Raw genomic sequence first — 20896 nt, 5'->3', positions numbered from 1 at the left:
GAGCTTTGTGTATGTGACCTCAGCTCTCACCAAAGTCCTGTAAGAGAGTTACTAATACCTACTAGGTCTCACAGCTGGTGTGTGGAACATTGAAATTGAACCATATCAAAGAGGATTAGTTTGAACCAGGTTAATAAGTAAGGGTGAAGTGTCCATTATATCATCTGCCACCTAGCTGAAAACCTTCACATCCTTCCCCATTCACGTCTGAGAATTCCACGCCCTCCTCCCATGCTGACATTCTCAGCCTCACTGCTCAGGCCCTCTTCATTTGTGCATTTTTGGTGCCCCTGAAATCACCACCTGCCTGGCTTCTCTGCCTCCAGGGCTTCACTCCCTTCCTCTTCTGCCCTGCACTAGCCATCCTGAGCCCCAGAGAGGCCTCCCTTATCTCTCTATCCAGGGAAGCCAGACCAGCCACGGGAAGGGCTGATAGAAGAGCATTCCACTGGAATGTCCACCCATGAGGGCAGGGCACTTTGTTTTATTCACTGCCATATTCCCTAGGCCAAGAACAGTGCCAGGTATATATTAAATGCTCAATAAACGTCTGCAGAAGGATGGGTGAAGCTAATTCTAAGCAGGGCAGGAGCTCGAAAGACAGGAAAGAGTGTGATGTGAAAGAAGAATGAGAGAAAACTCAGAGCAGCTGGAGAGAGGGAGGGAGATTGGTGCAGACTGGGGTGGAGAGATAGGAAGGAGCCAAATTATTCAAAATCTTATAGGCCATGGTGTGACGGGTTTGGATTTTATCCATGTTTGATTGAGTCAGGAGTTTAAGCAAAGGGTGTTTTATATCTGTTCTAAGATCTTTTGGTTTTCATCTTTCTACAGTTGTCATTCCTCTGTAGAAACTTTGGTGTGTACACAAATATTCTATGATTGCCCTTACAGGAGGTACCTAGAAGAGTCAATTCACAGAGACAAAAAGTAGAATAGTGGTTGCATGGGCTGAGGGCAGGAGGGAATGGTAAGTTATTGTTTTAAGGGGTATGGAATTTCAGTTTGGGATGATTAGAAAGTTTTGGAGATGGATGGTGGAGATAGCTGTTTAGCAACACGAATGTATCTAGTACACTTAAAAACAGTTAATATGGTAAATTGTAAAATATTTTTCCAGAGTTGTTGTAAAGCACAAGTTATAAAACATGTATTTATTTGGTAGTGCCCCTGTTGCTTACCAAATGAAATTCACAGTACCTGACAAGGCAGAAAAGCCCTTGGTTGGACATTAACCTAGTATGCGAGGTACAGCATTGCATCTTGCACCAAACTATACCACTACCTCCAGACAAATCCCGGACTTACCAAATACAAAATACTGTTCAGCCTGTTGCTTCTGCTGGGAATTGGACTCTCACCCTGATCTTTCAGCTGCTCGCAATGTCCCACCAGTTCACGGTCACCTTCCCCAACCTCCTCTGTCCTGTCCCTGTGGCCTTGGGATCATGTCATCAACATGATGCTCCTTAACTAGGCAGTGAGTGTCCTGGGGACAGGGACACTGCTCCGGAGTCAGCTCTGACCTGGGGCCGAGCTCTGTGGGCAGGCAGTACATTCTTGAGAATTAGTGGAATTGACTAGCCACCATGGAGTACTGACTGTGATTGTGAACTGCATTCTGGTGAGACTCATCTGCCGCGTCTTCCCGTGGTACTATGGTCTGGGAGAAAATTCACGTATTTCATGAATGAAAAGGGCATCTCCCTGCCTCTTTACGACTACAGATAAGATTCTGAGCTTCATTTTTTCATCTCTAAAATGAGAATAATAATACAACCCTTACAGGATTATTTGGATTAAATGAGATGTAATTTGAAAATTAGCTGGCACAGACTCCACTATATAAAAAATGTCCAATAATGGGAGCTTGTGTTGCTTATTATAGTAGCTGTTAAGAAAACGGAAGCTTTTACATTATGTCCAGTTGTTATTTATCTTCTGAATTGAGTGACGTTTTCACAGTCTTTCTTACTAGATTATGCTGGCCTAACAAAACAATGTATTTCCTTAGTAAATCTCTCACACTCAACATGAATTCTTCCATATGATGTGGACATTTGATAAATATTTGCAGGTTGATCAATAAATTATTAGTAAAAATAGTCTTAACTAATTTTATAGATTTTTCCACATTTCTTCAGGTACATTTAAATATGAATCTATGAAACACTGAGATTAAACATTTTAAATACAAATAAGCATATTAAAATATGAAAAAGGTATAAATATTATAAGCATCCATAAAGCAAACATGTACAATAGGGGTTACAGTCAAATATTTCAATGTAATTAAAAGTATAAATTTTAAAAGCAGATAAGTCCACCTCACCTCTGTTCCCACAAAGAACTTTGTGCAGAAATCCTCTATTGGCTTGAGATGATTGACCAACCCACCTTCCAGATTCTGGTATGGGTTTATTTCTTCTGCCTTTATGGCTTTGCTCTGAGATAACACTTTATCTTTCAGAGGCATATGGAGAGAGGAACACAGCATTATGGTGAAATATCTTTTAAAATAAAATTAAATTGTATTCTCTGTCCCTTGACACACACATCTGCCCCATTCCTTCCCCAATATGATGGGCATAAGTCCAAGCATTTTGGGACTTCTAATTTAGCAGTGAAATGCTTTTTTCAAACCAAAGCTTATGCAGGACCCCTTGCATATAAAATCAATCAAAGCTGCATTGCTGTGCTTAAAAGCTTCCTGGGTAGGAAGGGGGAGACCTCTGACTACTTTTTCAGGGTCTCTAAAAGGTTTCATGGCACACAGTTTGAAAATCACTTCCACATATCTACCTCATTTCAGAATTATTTACAGTAAAAAATGGATACAAAATACATCCTTTGGGTTATATCACCCTTGATTTTTCTCTTATTAAAACTTTCTAATCAAAAACTCATGTCATTTTTATTCATTTGTCATCATATGGAAACATTTCAAATAATTAAAGATGGGCCGGTTAAGTGTCAAAATTTCTTTAACTTCTAAAAAAAAACATTCAAAATGTATTACTTGTTTGGAATAAGCACAGAATATAGGATATAATTTAATGTTTTTCTGATTAGCTTTGGTTTATTATTTATGAACGTCAATGATTGTATGATATGATAACTATAACTACACATGCAAACAGTAAGAGCATTAGCTAATCTGGGAGCTGAAATTCAAACATCATCTGGAACTTCTTTCTTTTTAAAAACATCTGATGTCATCTTGTTTTAATTCAAATGTCTCCTTAGGATCTAAAATCAATAGAGGGAAAAGCATGAGGAAAATAACAAAAAGCATTCATTATTACGTCTTCCAGAAATAACCGCTATTAAAATATTGGTATATTTACCTCTATTTCCTTTTTTGTGAATGTGTATATAAACAGATTCTTTTAATTAGATATTTAACTTTATTTCCTGCTTTTCTATTCTTTTAAAGATACACTTGGGCATTTTCCCATGTCACTTATTAGTTATTTTTTAAATGTGATATTAAATCTCTGGAAAGATGGCATTGAAATATAGGCCTACAAACTCTCCTCACCACATCTCATCAATACATCCCCTGGGTTATATCACCCATAGGAAAACAGACATACAGATGAAAACTAAAATAGGGGAAGAAAACTTCATGTATACTAAAAATACATATTGCACTTTCAAAAAACTTTAACATAATTCTGGACAAAAGTAAAAAATAATTATCATGATTTAGTTAACCAACACTTCCTTGCTTTGGGATCTACATATTTTGAGGACTCTCTTTTCCCCTTAGGTAAGACATTAAAAACAAATAACAAAGTAAGCCAAATATGAAAACAGACCTTTAAATAGCTGTATTACAAAATGGCAATCAACATTTCAGAAATAATTAGGTAGTCTATCACATTGTTCTTAATAAAATGTATTATTCATAATAAAATGTATACATAATACATTTACAAAGAGTAAAAAGGTATTTGTATCTCTTTAATACATAAAGTCTTTAAAATGTTTATTTAAAATTCTTCACTCATCTCTACATCTGTTTTTCTTTTAAAAAATAATGTATATAAATATATTAGTAGTATAGACATATATATAATTTGTAAATAATACATGTTCATTGGGGATATGTGCTCAAAAGTTTTTCCTGAGAGGGTGAAAAATAGAAAAGTTTGGGGTCCTCTGGTCAAACAAGGGCAGCCAAGAGCCTGATCCAGGGCTTGGTACTAGTAATGCTAAGGAAGAGGCAAATTGGGGATTGCAAGGAAGACCTAATTATCCTGAGTGAGAGACTGGACCTGTGGACCTGAGGTGACAGTAAGGGGTGACTCAAATTAGAGATTCTGTTCTGTATACATTGATTATAAGGGAAAAGACAAGGTTCAAATCTAGGAGAAGGCATGAGGGGAGGGGAGGGGAGGATTCTCAACAGATGTAAGAAAGTAAACCAGGTTACCAAAGGGAGAATGTTAACAGGGGAAGTACACAGCTAAAGTTAAGAGTTTGAGGTACATTCATGACGAGGGGGCAGCAGCATGAAGGAGACAGGAGAGAGGACAGGGGAGAGGAATTGAAGAAGTTCATAGAAGAAAACAGAAGCCAAGGAAGCTAGGAGCTCCAAGAAAAGGGGCTTCATGGATAGTGTCTAAGGTGGTCGCGTCAAAGAGGATGAGACCAGAGAAAAATGTTATCATCAGCTGTGTTGATTCAGACTTGCCTGGAATAATTTGGGTATTTACTCAATTCAATGTCATCCTCAGAGGCCATGGATTTTCTGTCACCAGGGATAGTAATAATGGCAGTTCATATTTATTAAATGCTTGCTACTTGCCAGGCTCTAAACTGTATGTCCTATATGAACCATTTCATTCAGTCCTTACAATAACTCCTGAGTTGGTGAAGTGTCAGTTGCCCTTCAATGATGAGTAAACTGAGACTCAGAGAGATCAGGTAGCTTGCCCAATGTCTCATGCACGGCAGCCAACATTTGTGGGTTGACAATAGGCTCTTCTTAGCTCTTTACATGCATTATCTCATTATATACTCACAATACTCTATGAGGTAGTTACCTTTACTAGTTAGTCCCCTTATCATCATCTCTCTTTTCAAACAAGTGGAAAAAAAAAAAGTAAGGCACAGAGAGGTAAAATAATTTGACCTGGTCAAATAATAAATTGTGGCATTGGGACCTAAACCCAGAGCATCAACTCCAAATCCACATCGTTAATTACTCTGTCATATTACTTAGAATTAACAGAGGCTGTGAAGGCAATTCCAGAAGAGGGATTCCAAAACAATTTAGAGCAAAGGCTTCCTCATTAGAATAAATATACAACTTCTTAAAAGGACTACAGTTGACTTCTAAACATGACTTTGAACTGTGTGTGTCCACTTGTACACAGTTTTTTTTTTCACAAAAAATATTGGAAAAGCTTTTGGAGATTTGTCACAATTTGAAAAACCATTTTCTTTTCTCTAGCCAATTTTATTGTAAGAACACAATATATAATACATATAATATACAAAATACATGTTAAACAACTGTCTATGTTATCAGTAAGGCTTCCGACCAATGGTAGTCTCTTAGTGGTTAAATTTTGGGAGACTCAAAAGTTACATGTGAATTTCTGTGCGGTGGTGGTCAGTGCCCCTAACCCCCAGGTGTTCAAGGGTCAACTGTGCTTAGAAGGGCATTGACTTTTATGGATCCAACTCGGCAGGCATAGGGCGAGTGGCCTGTGGCCACTAGATGGCAACAGAGTACCAGACACTATGGCCTTGTGACAGAGAACCAAAGAGAGGTTCAATAAGCAAAATGTGGTCAAGAAACGTATAAGTGTACTCTGGTCAACATGTCTACGTCTGGCAGTGTGTCCAAAGGAGGTCCAAAACACCACAGTTAGATCTCAAAGTCCTACGAGCTAGCCATACACAAGAGGACATTGACATAGTAACTGCCTTGAGGATTAAGAGGCATATGTTAGCAAAATCCATGGGATTAAGCAAATGAAATTTAATTCTCTCCAGGCCTTGTGGTATTGCCTGCAACATAGCCTTCTGAACATACACAGAGGGACATGACCAGCTATAGTCTCAGCTGAGGATCTAAAAATGTGTCCATTCCCTCTACAAACTCATTTGGCTAAACACGCCTTTCTCTAAGAAACATCCACAAAATGACCTGGCCTGGAAAGAAAATATTCATTTGATGTGGAGTATTTCTGTTTGATAACATTTGGTGCATGCTTCAAGATTTTTCATTTTAAACAAACAGATGGATGCAGGTATATATTTGTTACTTTTTTAGTGTCAATCTCCCCAGAATATAAGCCTTATAAAAGCAAAGACTTGCCTTTTCACAGCTGTATCCTCAGACCCTGGCACTTTGCAAGAATTTAATAAATGTTTTAAATAAACATAGATACATAAGTATACAGATAACAGCATAAAAATTATGCTTTAAAAAATTAAAGGATCACAATATTTCTAAGCAATGCTTTTGACCACATTTAGCTTTATGCAGCTACTCCTTGGTTTTAATTTTTAACTGTGCCTATTCTAAAATGAAATATAATATTCTTTAAGGAAAAAGGAAAGTCTCCTTAATATGAAATGGTAGCATATTTCAGGCAGTCTTCAGAAAGAGGTAGGCTAGGAGTCTGATACTTATAAAGAAATGAAGGATCAATGGAAACTACACTCACTTGAAGAACAATAAAGTTTAGATTCACTTGTTATAAAAAAAAGAAGATGTAGTCCTATCTAATAACGAAGTTTTATTAAAACACTTTAGAGAGAATTCTGCTTTTGGCCCAGATGAAGCACCTGGGGTTTGACTTAAGCTCTCTCACCTAAAACAACCTAAAAAATAGGCAAAATGTATGGAGTAATATTTTTCAAGACACTGACATCAGACCACAGAGGACATTGATCCCTGAAAGATGAGAGAAAAAAGAGATGACAGTTTTAAATCTAACCATATTAAAAATCATAGTAAATGCAGAAGCTCTAAATGTCCCAAGTAAAAGACAGATTATCATACTGGACTAAAAAAAGAAACAAGACCCACAAGAAATGCATGTCAAACAGAAACAAAAGACATGAATAGGTTAAAAGTAAAAGCATGAAAAAATATACTACATGAATGTGAACCAAAAGAAAACTGGATGGCTATAGTAACATTAGACAGAGTTTATTTTAGAGTAAGGGATATTACCAATTCATTAAGAGGACATAACAATCCTAAATACTTATGTATCTAGTAGTAGAGCTTCAAAATACATGAAGCAAAAATGAGAACTACAAGAAGAAATAGACAAATTCACAATTCTGGTCAAAGATTTCAATGCTGCTCTCTCAACAATTAATAGAACAAGGAGACTGAAAATCAAAAAGGATATAGAAAATTTAAAGAATACTGTCAGCCAAACTGATCTGTTGACATTGGTGGACCATTCCATCCAGCCACAGCAGATACACCGTCTCTTAAAGTGAACATGGCACACTTCCTAAGATAGACCAAGTACGGTCATACAAGTCTTATAAAATATGTTCCCTGATTACAATGGTATTAACTTAGATATCAGTAATAGAAAGATCTCCGGAAAATCCCAACAATTTGTAAACTAAACAACACACTTCTAAGTAACCCATGAGCATAAGAAGAAATCCCGAGAATTTAGAAAGTATGTTGAACTGAATAAAAATGACCACATGATATATAAAAACGTGTGGGATGCTGCAAAGCTGTACTTACGGGGAAAATTATAGCACTAAACACCTATATTAGAAAAGATCTCCAGTCAGTAACCTCAGCTTTCACCTTAAGAAGCTAAAAGAAGAGCAAATTAATTCCAACGTAAATGGAAGAATGTAAATAATAAAGATTAGAGCACAAGTCAATAAAATAGAAAACAAAAGAATAATACAAAGAGCAAGTGAAAGAAAAATCCATACCTAGATGGCTCATCTGATGAATTCTACCAAACATGTAGCAGAAATAATGCTGATTCTAAATAAACTTTTCCAGAAAAATGGGAACAAAAAAGGACATTCTTCCCAATTCATTCTTTGAGGTCAGAATCATCAAAACCAAAGACATTGTGAAGAATAAAACCTATAGACTGATGTCCCTTATGAACATAGATGAAAAAATTCTTAACAAAATTTTAGCAAACTGAAGCCAACAATGTAGTAAAAGTATACTACATCACAAGCAAGTGAGGGTAATCCCACGACTGCAGGAATCATTTAACATTCAAAAATTAGTCAAAGTGGTTCATCATATTAATAAGCTTACAAAGAAAAAAAAGCATATGATCATCTCAAAAGATGCAGAAAAAGCTTTTGACAAAATCCAAGAGTGATTTGTGTATAGAAGATAAATTTTTTCAATCCGATAAAGGGTTCTATGAAAACCTTACAGGTAACACTGAACTTAATGGTGAAACACTGAATGCCTTTTCCCTAAGATCTGGATCAAAATAAGGTTGTCCTCTCTCACCATTTCTATATGACATTCTGGAGGTTCCAGCCAGTGCTTGGGTAAGAAAAATATTGTGCAGATCAGAAAAGAAGTAAAACTGTCCTTTCTGGCAGAAGGCATTATGATTTATATAGAAAAACCAATAAATCTATAAATATGCCAGTCTAAGTAATGTGATCTTAGCAAGATTCTAGGATACAAAATCAATATGCAGAAATCAATTGTATTTTTATACACTGGCAACAGATAATCAGAAATTAAAAAACTGAAAGTATCATTTACACAAGCATCAAAATATGACATAGAGATAAATTTGTCAAAAGAGATAAAAGACCTGTACACTGGAAACTATAAAACTTCATTGAGAAATTAATAGCTTAGATAAGTGGAAAGATACACGATACTTACAGGTTGAAAGACTCAAAATTGCAGATGCTGATTCTTATAATATTGATTTATAGATTCAACACAATTCCAGTCGAAGTCACAGCAGGATTCTATGCAACAAACTCATGAAATTCACATGAAAATCCAAAGAAACCTAGAATGGTCAAAAACTACTTTGGAAAAGAAAAAAGTTGAAGGACTAGCACTATCTAATTTCAAGACTAATTATGAAACTAAAATAAGACAGTGTGGTATTGGTGGAAAGACAGACACATGTATTCTGTTTCGCATGATCAGTGGAACAGAATAGAAAGTTCAGAAATAGACTTACAGGTATTTGGACAAGTGATTTTTGACAAAGATGCAAAATCAATCCAGTGGAAAGAGGATAGTGTTTTCAACAAATGGTGCTTGGACACCATGCACAAAACAACTCTGATCCATAAGTTGTGCATAAACAAAAATTAACTCTATAAGAATCATAAGCTTATTATGAAACTATGGAACTCCTAGAAAAAAAAATAACCCAAAGTCAGGCAAGGATTTCTTAAATTCACAACAAAATCATGATTCACAAGAAAACAAATTGATAAATTGGACTTCCTCAAAATTAAAAACTCATGTTTTTCCAAAGACAGTGTTACGAGAATAACACAGTACCTTAACAGAGAGTAAATCACAGACTGGGAGAAAATATTTGCAAATTATACATCTGATAAAAGACAAGTAGGCAGAATATATTAATAACTCTCAAAGCTCAATAATAAGAAAACAAATAGCACAACTAAAAATTGGACAAAATAATTGGACACTTCACCAAAGAAGACATACAGACAGCAAATAAGTACATGAAAATATGCTCAATGTCTTTCATCATCAGATAAATGCAAATGAGGCATCACACCCATATGTCAGAGTTGTTAAAGTAAAAAGACTAACCATAATGACTGTTCATGAGATGTGGAAAAACTGAAACTCTCATACACTGCTGGTTGGAATGTAAAATGGTACAACCAATTTGGAAAACACTTCATCAGTTTCTTAGAAAGTCAAACACCTGTCATATGATCTAATCATTCCATTCCTAGATATTTACACCAGCAAATCAAAGGACATGTCTGTACAAAGACTTGTATATGACTGTTAACAGAAGCTTTATTTGCAATAGCCCTAAGCTGAAAGCAATCCAAATAGCCTTCAACGGGTGAGAAGATAAACATCTGAGGTATATCCGTACAATGAAATACTGCTCTGGCATAACAAGGAATGAATTATTGCTATACACAGCAACATAGTTGAAGCCCAAAATAATGCTGATTGAAAGAAGCCAGACAAAAAAAAAAGGATGTATGATTCTCATAAAATTCTAGGAAATGCAGGAGGGTGGAGCCAAGATGGCGGCGTAAATAGAGCAGTGGAAATCTCCTCCCAAAACCACATAGATCTATGAAAATATAACAAAGAAAACCCTTCCTAAAATAGAGACCAGAGGACACAGGACAACATCCAGACCACATCCACACCTGCAAGAACCCAGCGCCTCATGAAGGGGGTAAGATACAAGCCCCGGCCCGGCGGGATCTGAGCGCCCCTCCCCCTGGCTCCCGGCAGGTGGAAAAAAACCGGAGTGGTTTGTTTCTTTTTTTCTTTTTTGGCAAGTGCTTTTTTGAAGCCTTAAAGGGACAGGGACCCCAATACCAGTGAAACAAGGCAGCAAGACCGGTGAGTGGGTGCCTGAGACGGGCACCTGAGGACAAAGAAAATTGCGCATTTTTCCCAGTACTAGGGAGGCAGGGCAGCAGGACCGGTGAGCGGGTGCCTGAGACCAGTGCCTGGGGACAGGGAAAATCGCACGTTTTTCCCTTTTTTTTTCTTTTTGGCGAGTGCTTTTTGGAAGCCTTAAAGGGACAGGGACCCCAATACCAGGGAAACAGGGCAGCAAGACTGGTGAGTGGGTGCCTGAGACCGGCGCCTGAGGACAAAGAAAATTGCACGTTTTTCCCAATACTAGGGAGGCAGGGCGGCGGGACCGGTGGGCGGGTGCCTGGGGCTGGCGCCTGAGGACAAAGAATATTGCGCATTTTTCCCTTTTTTTTCCCTTTTTTTTGGCGAGTGCTTTTTGGAAGCCTTAAAGGGACAGGGACCCCAATGCCAGGGAGGTGGGGCGGCAGGACCGGTGAGCGGGTGCCTGGGACTGGTGCCTGAGGACAAAAAAAATAGTGTTTTTCCCTTTTTTTTTGGCGAGTGCTTTTTGGAAGCCTTAGAGGGATGGGGACCCCAATACAAGGGAGGCAGGGCAGCAAGACGGGTGGGCGAGTGCCTGGCAGACAAAGAAAATCATGCATTTCTCCCTTTTTTTTTCTTTTTGGCTAGTGCTTTTTGGAGGCCTTACGGGGACAGGGACCCCAGTGCTAGGGAGGCAGGGCAGCAGGGCTGGTGGGTGGGTGCCTGCAACCGGCGCCTGAAGACAAACAATATCACGCGTTTCCCCCCCTTTTTTTTTTTTTGGCAGGTGCTTATTGGAAGCCGCGAAGGGACAGGGACCCTGGTGCTAGGGAGGCAGGGCAGCAGGACCGGTGAGTGGGTGCCTGGGACCGGCACCTGAGGACAAAGAAAATCGCGTGTTTTTTCCATTTTTTTTTCCCCCTCTTTCGTTGTTGCTGTTGTTGTTTTGGTTTGGAGAGTGCTTTTTGGAAGTCTTAAAGGGGCAGGCCAGGAGACTTAGACCAGGGGACCAGAATCTGGGGATCTCTGCGCACTCTAACCCCCTGGGCAACAGGGAGCACAGAGGCCCCTTACGAAGATAAATAGTCTCCTGGCCACTCCCCCTCCAACGGGGCTCCACCATTTTGGAGGAGCATCCCCAGCCAGGCCACGCCCACAGCTACAGCGGAGATAAACTCCATTGCACACGGGCAGGTAGCAGAAGTCCTGTCTGTGCGCAGCTGCCAAGCATAGGCCACTAGAAGTTGCTATTCTCCCAGGAGAGGAAGGCCACAAACCAACAAGAAGGAAAGCTCTTCCAGCGGTCACTCATACCAGCTCTGCAAACTATCTCTATCACCATGAAAAGGCAAAACTACAGGCAGACAAAGATCACAGAGACAACACCTGAGAAGGAGACAGATCTAACCAGTCCTCCTGAAAAAGAATTCAAAATAAAAATCATGAACATGCTGACAGAGATGCAGAGAAAAATGCAAGAGCAACGGGATGAGATGCAGAGAAAAATGCAAGAGCAATGGGATGAAATCCGGAGGGAGATCACAGATGTCAGGAAGGAGATCACAGAAGTGAAACAATCCCTGGAAGGATTTATAAGCAGAATGGATAAGATGCAAGAGGCCATTGAAGGAATAGAAACCAGAGAACAGGAATGTATAGAAGGTGACATAGAGAGAGATAAAAGGATCTCCAGGAATGAAACAACACTAAGAGAACTATGTGACCAATCCAAAAGGAATAATATTGGTATTATAGGGGTACCAGAAGAAGAAGAAAGAGGAAAAGGGATAGAAAGTCTCTTTGAAGAAATAATTGCTGAAAACTTCCCCAAATTGGGGGAGGAAATAATCGAACAGACCACAGAAATACACAGAACCCCCAATAGAAAGGATCCAAGGAAGACAACACCAAGACACATAATAATTAAAATGGCAAGGATCAAGGACAAGGAAAGAGTTTTAAAGGCAGCTAGAGAGAAAAAGGTCACCTATAAAGGAAAACCCATCAGGCTAACATCAGACTTCTCGATAGAAACCCTACAGGCCAGAAGAGAATGGCATGATATATTTAATGCAATGAAACAGAAGGGCCTTGAAACAAGGATACTGTATCCAGCACGATTATCATTTAAATATGATGGCGGGATTAAACAATTTCCACACAAGCAAAAGCTGAGGGAATTTGCTTCCCACAAACCACCTCTACAGGGCATCCTACAGGGACTGCTCTAGATGGGAGTACTCCTAAAAAGAGCACAGAACAAAACACACAACATATGAAGAATGGAGGAGGAGGAATAAGAAGGGACAGAAGAAAAGAATCTCCAGACAGTGTATATAACAGCTCAATAAGCGAGCTAAGTTAGGCAGTAAGATACTAAAGAAGCTAACCTTGAACCTTTGGTAACCACGAATCTAATGCCTGCAATGGCAATAAGTACATATCTGTTAATAGTCACCCTAAATGTAAATGGACTTAATGCACCAAATGACACAGAATAATAGAATGGATAAAAAAGCAAGACCCATCTATATGCTGTTTACAAGAAACTCACCTCAAATCCAAAGACAAGCACAGACTAAAAGTAAAGGGATGGAAAAACTTATTTCAGGCAAACAACAGTGAGAAGAAAGCAGGGGTTTCAGTACTAATATCAGACCAAATAGACTTCAAAACAAAGAAAGTAACAAGAGATAAAGAAGGATACTACATAATGATAAAGGGCTCAGTCCAACAAGAGGATATAACCATTCTAAATATATATGCACCCAACACAGGAGCACCAGAATTTGTGAAACAAATACTAACAGAACTAAAGAGGGAAATAGACTGCAATGCATTCATTTTAGGAGACTTCAACACACCACTCACCCCAAAGGATAGATCCACCAGGCAGAAAATACGTAAGGACACAGAGGCACTGAACAACACACTAGAACAGATGGACCTAACAGACATCTACAGAACTCTACATCCAAAAGCAACAGGATATACATTCTTCTTAAGTGCACATGGAACATTCTCCAGAATAGACCACATACTAGCTCACAAAAAGAGCCTCAGTAAATTCCAAAATATTGAAATTCTACCAACCAATTTTTCAGACCACAAAGGTATAAAAGTAGAAATAAATTCTACAAAGAAAACAAAAAGGCTCACAAACACATGGAGGCTTAACAACATGCTTCTAAATAATCAATGGATCAATGAACAAATCAAAATAGAGATCAAGGAATATATAGAAACAAATGACAACAACAACACAAAGCCCCAACTTCTGTGGGACGCAGCGAAAGCAGTCTTAAGAGGAAAGTATATAGTAATCCAGGCACACTTGAAGAAGGAAAAACAATCCCAAATGAATAGTCTAACATCACAATTCTTGAAACCAGAAAAAGAAGAACAAATGAGGCCTAAAGTCAGCAGAAGGAGGGACATAATAAAGATCAGAGAAGAAATAAACAAAATTGAGAAGAAGAAAACAATAGCAAAAATCAATGAAACCAAGAGCTGGTTCTTTGAGAAAATAAACAAAATAGATAAGCCTCTAGTCAAACTTATTAAGAGAAAAAGAGAATCAACACAAATCAACATAATCAGAAATGAGAATGGAAAAATCATGACAAACTCCACAGAAATAAAAAGAATTATTAAAGAGTACTATGAAAACCTATATGCCAACAAGCTGGAAAAACTAGAAGAAATGGACAATTTCCTAGAAAAATACAACCTCCCAAGACTGACCAAGGAAGAAACACAAAAGTTAAACAAACCAATTACGAGCAAAGAAATTGAAACGGTAATCAAAAAACTACCCAAGAACAAAACTGCGGGGCCGGACGGATTTACCTCAGAATTTTATCAGAAACACAAGAGAAGATATAATACCCATTCTCCCTAAAGTGTTCCAAAAAATAGAAGAAGAGGGAGTACTCCCAAACTCATTCTATGAAGCCAACATCACCCTAATACCAAAACCAGGCAGAGACCCCACCAAAAAAGAAAATTACAGACCAATATCCCTGATGAATGTAGATGCAAAAATACTCAATAAAATATTAGCAAACAGAATTCAACAGTATATCAAAAGGATCATACACCATGACCAAGTGGGATTCATCCCAGGGATGCAAGGATGGTACAACATTCGACACCACACCAACAAAAAGAAAGACAAAAACCACATGATCATCTCCATAGATGCTGAAAAAGCATTTGACAAAATTCAACATCCATTCATAATAAAAACTCTCAGCAAAATGGGAATAGACGGCAAGTACCTCAACATAATAAAGGCCATATATGATAAACCCACAGCCAGCATTATACTGAACAGCAAGAAGCTGAAAGCATTTCCTCTGAGATCGGGAACCAGACAGGGATGCCCACTCTCCCCACTGTTATTCAACATCGTGCTGGAGGTCCTAGCCACGGCAATCAGACAAAACAAAGAAATACAAGGAATCCAGATTGGTAAAGAAGAAGTTAAGCTGCCACTATTTGCAGATGATATGATACTGTACATAAAAAACCCTAAAGACTCCACTCCAAAACTACTAGAACTGATATCAGAATACAGCAAAGTTGCAGGATACAAAATTAACACACAGAAATCTGTAGCTTTCCTATACACTAACAATGAACCAATAGAAAGAGAAATCAGGAAAACAATTCCATTCACCATTGCATCAAAAAGAATAAAATACCTAGGAATAAACCTAACCAAAGAAGTGAAAGACTTATACTCTGAAAACTACAAGTCACTCTTAAGAGAAATTAAAGGGGACACTAATAAATGGAAACTCATCCCATGCTCATGGCTAGGAAGAATTAATATTGTCAAAATGGCCATCCTGCCCAAAGCAATATACAGATTTGATGCAATCACTCTCAAATTACCAGCAACATTCTTCAATGAATTGGAACAAATAACTCAAAAATTCATATGGAAACACCAAAGACCCCGAATAGCCAAAGCAATCCTGAAAAAGAAGAATAAAGTAGGGGGGATCTCACTCCCCAACTTCAAGCTCTACTACAAAGCCTTAGTAATCAAGACAATCTGGTACTGGCACAAGAACAGAGCCACAGACCAGTGGAACAGATTAGAGACTCCAGAAATTAACCCAAACATATATGGTCAATTAATATTTGATAAAGGAGCCATGGACATACAATGGCAAAATGACAGTCTCTTCAACAGATGGTGCTGGCAAAACTGGACAGCTACATGTAGGAGAATGAAACTGGACCATTGTCTAACCCCATATACAAAGGTAAACTCAAAATGGATCAAAGACCTGAATGTAAGTCATGAAACCATTAAACTCATGGAAAAAAACATAGGCAAAAAACTCTTAGACATAAACATGAGTGACCTCTTCTTGAACATATCTCCCCGGGCAAGGAAAACAACAGCAAAAATGAGCAAGTGGGACTACATTAAGCTGAAAAGCTTCTGTACAGCGAAAGACACCATCAATAGAACAAAAAGGAACCCTACAGTATGGGAGAATATATTTGAAAATGACAGATCCGATAAAGGCTTGACGTCCAGAATATATAAAGAGCTCACATGCCTCAACAAACAAAAAACAAATAACCCAATTAAAAAATGGGCAGAGGAACTGAACAGACAGTTCTCTAAAAAAGAAATACAGATGGCCAAGAGACACATGAAAAGATGCTCCACATCGCTAATTGTCAGAGAAATGCAAATTAAAACTACAATGAGGTATCACCTCACACCAGTAAGGATAGCTGCCATCCAAAAGACAAACAACAACAAATGTTGGCGAGGCTGTGGAGAAAGGGGAACCCTCCTACACTGCTGGTGGAAATGTAAATTAGTTCAACCATTGTGGAAAGCAGTATGGAGGTTCATCAAAATGCTCAAAACAGACTTACCATTTGAGCCAGGAATTTCACTCCTAGGAATTTACCCTAAGAACGCAGCAATCAAGTTTGAGAAAGACAGATGCACCCCTATGTTTATCGCAGCACTATTTACAATAGCCAAGAATTGGAAGCAACCTAAATGTCCATCGGTAGATGAATGGATAAAGAAGATGTGGTACATATACACAATGGAATACTACTCAGCCATAAGAAGCGGAAAAATCCTACCATTTGCAGCAACATGGATGGAGCTGGAGAGTATTATGCTCAGTGAAATAAGCCAAGCGGTGAAAGAGAAATACCAAATGATTTCACTCATCTGAGGAGTACAAGAACAAAGGAAAAACTGAAGGAACAAAACAGTAGCAGAAATATAGAACCCAAAAATGGACTAACAGGTACCAAAGGGAAAGGAACTGGGGAGGATGGGTGGGCAGGGAGGGATAAGGGGGGGAAGAAAAAGGGGGATATTAAGATTAGCATGCATGGGGGGGAGGGAGAAAGGGGAGGGAGGGCTATACAACACAGAGAGGACAAGTAGTGATTCTACAACATTTTGCTATGCTGATGGACAGTAACCGTAATGTGGTTTTTAGGGGGGACCTGATATAGGGGAGAGCATAGTAAACATAGTATTCTTCATGTAAGTGTAGATTAAAGATTAAAAAAAAAAAAGAAAGAAAGAAAGAAAAGGGGGATTACTCCTTGATAGGATAAAACTATTGGTAAATCAAAGATTAACACATGCTTTAAATATCCTTAATGTTGATCACTTAAAGGGTGTCAGATGATCAGCTATGGACGTACTCTTTTCTGATAATATGCCTTTCTGTTAATAAAAAAAAAAAAAAAGCAGTTCCTGTGTGCTGACCTCCAATGAGTTCTACACAGTGGTATAGAGGGCATGTCAAAGTGTGGGCAAAGGGTCTGTTTGTTTCTATGCAGAAGATCAAGGCCTAGCTTGGCTACCCAGAAAATGAACTAAGATACGATATGAGGAGTAGCTTCCAGCATCAGCACTCTCTGGGGGACACGTGCCGGGGGATGATCATCAAAAAGCCTCCACAGGGATCCGGGCGATGCTGCCGTGTGGCTGCGTCCACCCCACCATTTCCTGGATTTGCCATAGGAATGAGGAGGGAGATGTCTAGGCTGGCATGTGCATACAGTGAGACAACGAATTTGACCAGATCTGTACTGTTGGAACTCAACCAGGAGTTGGGAGGGGTGCAAGTTGTAGCACTCCAAAATCTTACGACTATAGACTATCTACAGTTAAAAGAACATATGGGATGTGAACAGATCCCAGAAATGGGTTGCTTTAATTTGTCTTATTTCTCTCAGACTGTTCAAGTACAGTTGGACAATATCCATCATATCATAGACAAATTTTCACAAATGCCCAGGGTGCCTAAATGGTTTTCTTGGCTTCACTGGAGATGGCTGGTAATTATAGATTTGCTTTGTTTATGTTACCATATTCCTATTATGTTAATATGTGTGCGCAAGTTAGTTAGTAGTTTAAAACCTATACATGCTTAAGGTACTCTACAAGAAGATATGTCAAAGAAATAATCAATCCTCCCATGTTTTCTTCCATCTGCTACCTCTACAGCTTTTCTTCTTCCTTCCTAATTACAACCCTTAAATAGAATTCGTGCCTCATATCGAATTTACCGAGTATCATAATTCCTCCAGGTGGTAAAGATAACTCGAGACAAGTGCTGGGCATAGAAGCCACAGGGCATAAATCTGCAAAGAAGTAAAAAGCTAACCTTTTCAAACAATATGGCTTCTCTCTCACTTACCAACTTTACATTTCCCTGTATGGCCCCGGAAGATGACTGGTTAGCCAGAGACGGGTAAGATTCCTCAAGGGAGGAACAACCTAAAACAGGCACAGTCGCAGGAGGCCATCAGGTGAGAAATCGGGGAACAACAGTGGTGAAGCTTAGAACCTCACCCCCCCTGTTTTGAGAGAAAGCTTCTGCATCCGTGGATGTTTTATTGCCCTTGTCTAGCTCGGATTAGCACATAGTCTACAGGCACACACCTGATCATCTACAATTGCTCTCTTACAACACTAAACTATGTTTTCTAACTTTATCTCGCATCTACCTTCCACTTCAGCATTTTATTAAAAATAATAATAGTAATAATAATAAGGGAGAAATGTGGGATCCACATATAAATCAAGTATAAAAATCAAACGAATATTCATATTTGACCTGACTGTTTATAGTTCATAATGTGTGATCAAAACCGAAAGTTTCTGTGATGACTGCCCTTGTACTGTTCACCATGTAAGAACTTATTCACTATGTAAGAATTCGTTCACCATGTGAGAACTTGTTCGTTATGCTTCAGAAGATTGGAGACTGACAAGAATTAGGCTTGAGATGGATTAATGATTGTGCATTGAGCATTGACCCCCCTATACAGAATTTTATTGTTGTTAACAACCATTTGATCAATAAACATGAGACATGCCCTCTCAAAAAAAAAAAATTATAGAAAATGCAAACTGATAGTGACAGAATGCAAATCAGTGATAGCCTGGGGATGGAGGTGGAGGACGTGCCAGAGGAGGATTATAAAGGGAATCTCTGTATGAGTGAAGTTCTGGGAGCGAGGTACATGCTCCCCTGAGTACAGGAATGGTTTCATGGGTATTTAATATGTCAAAACATGTCAAATTGAACACTTCAACGTGCATTTTATTGTGTCAATTATACCTCAATAATGTTAAAAGTGAGTAATGGATAAAACACACTTTAAAAGATAGAGTGGTAGCCTTATTATATACTGGGTAATAGTAGTAACATCCTCATGATTATTTGTTTTTATTAGGTTAAAAAATAAGACTAGGGTATTTAATAAGTTATTTTTTTTACAAGTTGCATTAACCTCTCTAGGTCTTGTTTTCTTGTTTATAGAATGGTAATGAAAATTCCCAGCTTGCAGGACTGCTCTGCTCATTAGCATTTGTTTTACTCACAGCTGTACCCCCACGGCCTAGCATGAAATAAACACTTCATAAATATCTGTTAAATGAATGAAAGCATGTGCAATATTAGCACAGTCCCTGACCCATGGCTGGAATTCAATTAATTGTTGCCAAGAGGAGGATCTTAGATTGATCTTAAATTGATTCCCTCTGGAATGAAGCAGGCCCAAATACATAAAAGACATACAATGTTTTAATATTACTTTGAAAATATCTATAAAAATTTAGTGATTCCATTTTTATTTTGGCATGAGGTCTTGGGTTGTATGTGTGAGAAACAGTACTTCAAAGTGAATTTTGCCCAAGCAGGGTATCAAATATGTAATGTTTTTCATAGATGTCCTATCTATGAAACATGAGGCCATTTACAAATGGAAATCCTTTTAATAAAGCAAATGTTTGGAAAATACTTCAGTTGCTAATTATTCTAGTAGTTTAGTTATGCATTGCTCTCAAAGTCGGATGTTCATGTGCTCCATTATTTTAATAGTTTTGACAGCTTAAATGTACACATACTTTAATTAATTAATCAAAGATATACAGGTTGAGTTGAGATAGATTTAAAAGTCAGTTGTTTTCTCTTTACTCAGTTTTATCATGGTGCTGTACAAATATAAATTTTCCTGTTACATTCTGATTGAGAATGGTAATTTGTTTCTTAGCGCTTCATAACTTATTTTGCTAGACTTGAGATATGTTGCATTCTATAGAATTATTCTTTAAGCATATCCATATTCATAAGTGGACTTCATTAAATTTAATGTAATGAGTTTTCAAAAATACATCAATGTGCTCAATAAATGTTTGTGAAACTAAATTGAACTGAAGTCTGCCAAATCATTTTTGTGTGTATAGGCAATTTTATTGTGTTGGCTATACATAGTATATCCATCATAAAGCTCCATATTGAAGGGTTTAGTTTTCTGTATTCTTTTTATAAATTAGGCTGTCAGAGCAAGTAACTCACCTTAAACATAGGGAATCACTAACATTCAAACTATCAAATGCATTTTTAATAAGCAGAGGCAATTACCTTGTGTTCTATAAAGGAGATGGTCTTCACTCAAGCTTATCTTGGTTGGGCAGTGGTCTAAACTTGTTTCACCTTTAGATAGCCTGACCTTTTGGGAGAACATACTGGACAGATTATCTCCAATTACCCTTAAATAATCCAAGGGTGATTTATTCTTCTTTTCCCTCTGCCCCCAGATTGCTGTTTCCCACCTTTTTCTCCTCCCTTCTCCATTCTCCCTAAGATTTCTAGTTGCTTTCCCTTATGAACAGCACTTTAACCACTGTTTCCAAAACCATGCTATTCAAGGGAGCTTGTCCGGAGGCTCATTTCCAAATTCCAAAGTCTCATGTGTTAATTTCTGAAAATGGTTTGTATTCTATTCCATAATACATCTTTG

General features: G+C 38.1%; 1 protein-coding gene across 2 annotated transcripts in view; it reads right to left on the bottom strand.

Annotated features, from left to right (window-relative positions):
• DNAI3 (dynein axonemal intermediate chain 3) overlaps positions 1–20896 on the bottom strand; it is a 91011-nt gene that overhangs the window by 13075 nt on the left and 57040 nt on the right. For both annotated transcript variants that reach the window (XM_073234219.1, XM_073234218.1), the window contains exons 16-17: positions 20518–20605; positions 2333–2463 (exon numbers count right to left, since the gene is read on the bottom strand). In XM_073234219.1, coding sequence (XP_073090320.1) covers positions 2333–2463; positions 20518–20605 — 219 coding nt within the window. The remainder of the gene's footprint in view (positions 1–2332; positions 2464–20517; positions 20606–20896) is intronic.

Source organism: Manis javanica, chromosome 4 (assembly GCF_040802235.1).
Source record: "Manis javanica isolate MJ-LG chromosome 4, MJ_LKY, whole genome shotgun sequence".
Taxonomy (NCBI): domain Eukaryota; kingdom Metazoa; phylum Chordata; class Mammalia; order Pholidota; family Manidae; genus Manis; species Manis javanica.
The sequence above is the reverse complement of the archived record's forward strand: the minus strand, read 5'-3'. Positions and strand labels throughout refer to the sequence as shown.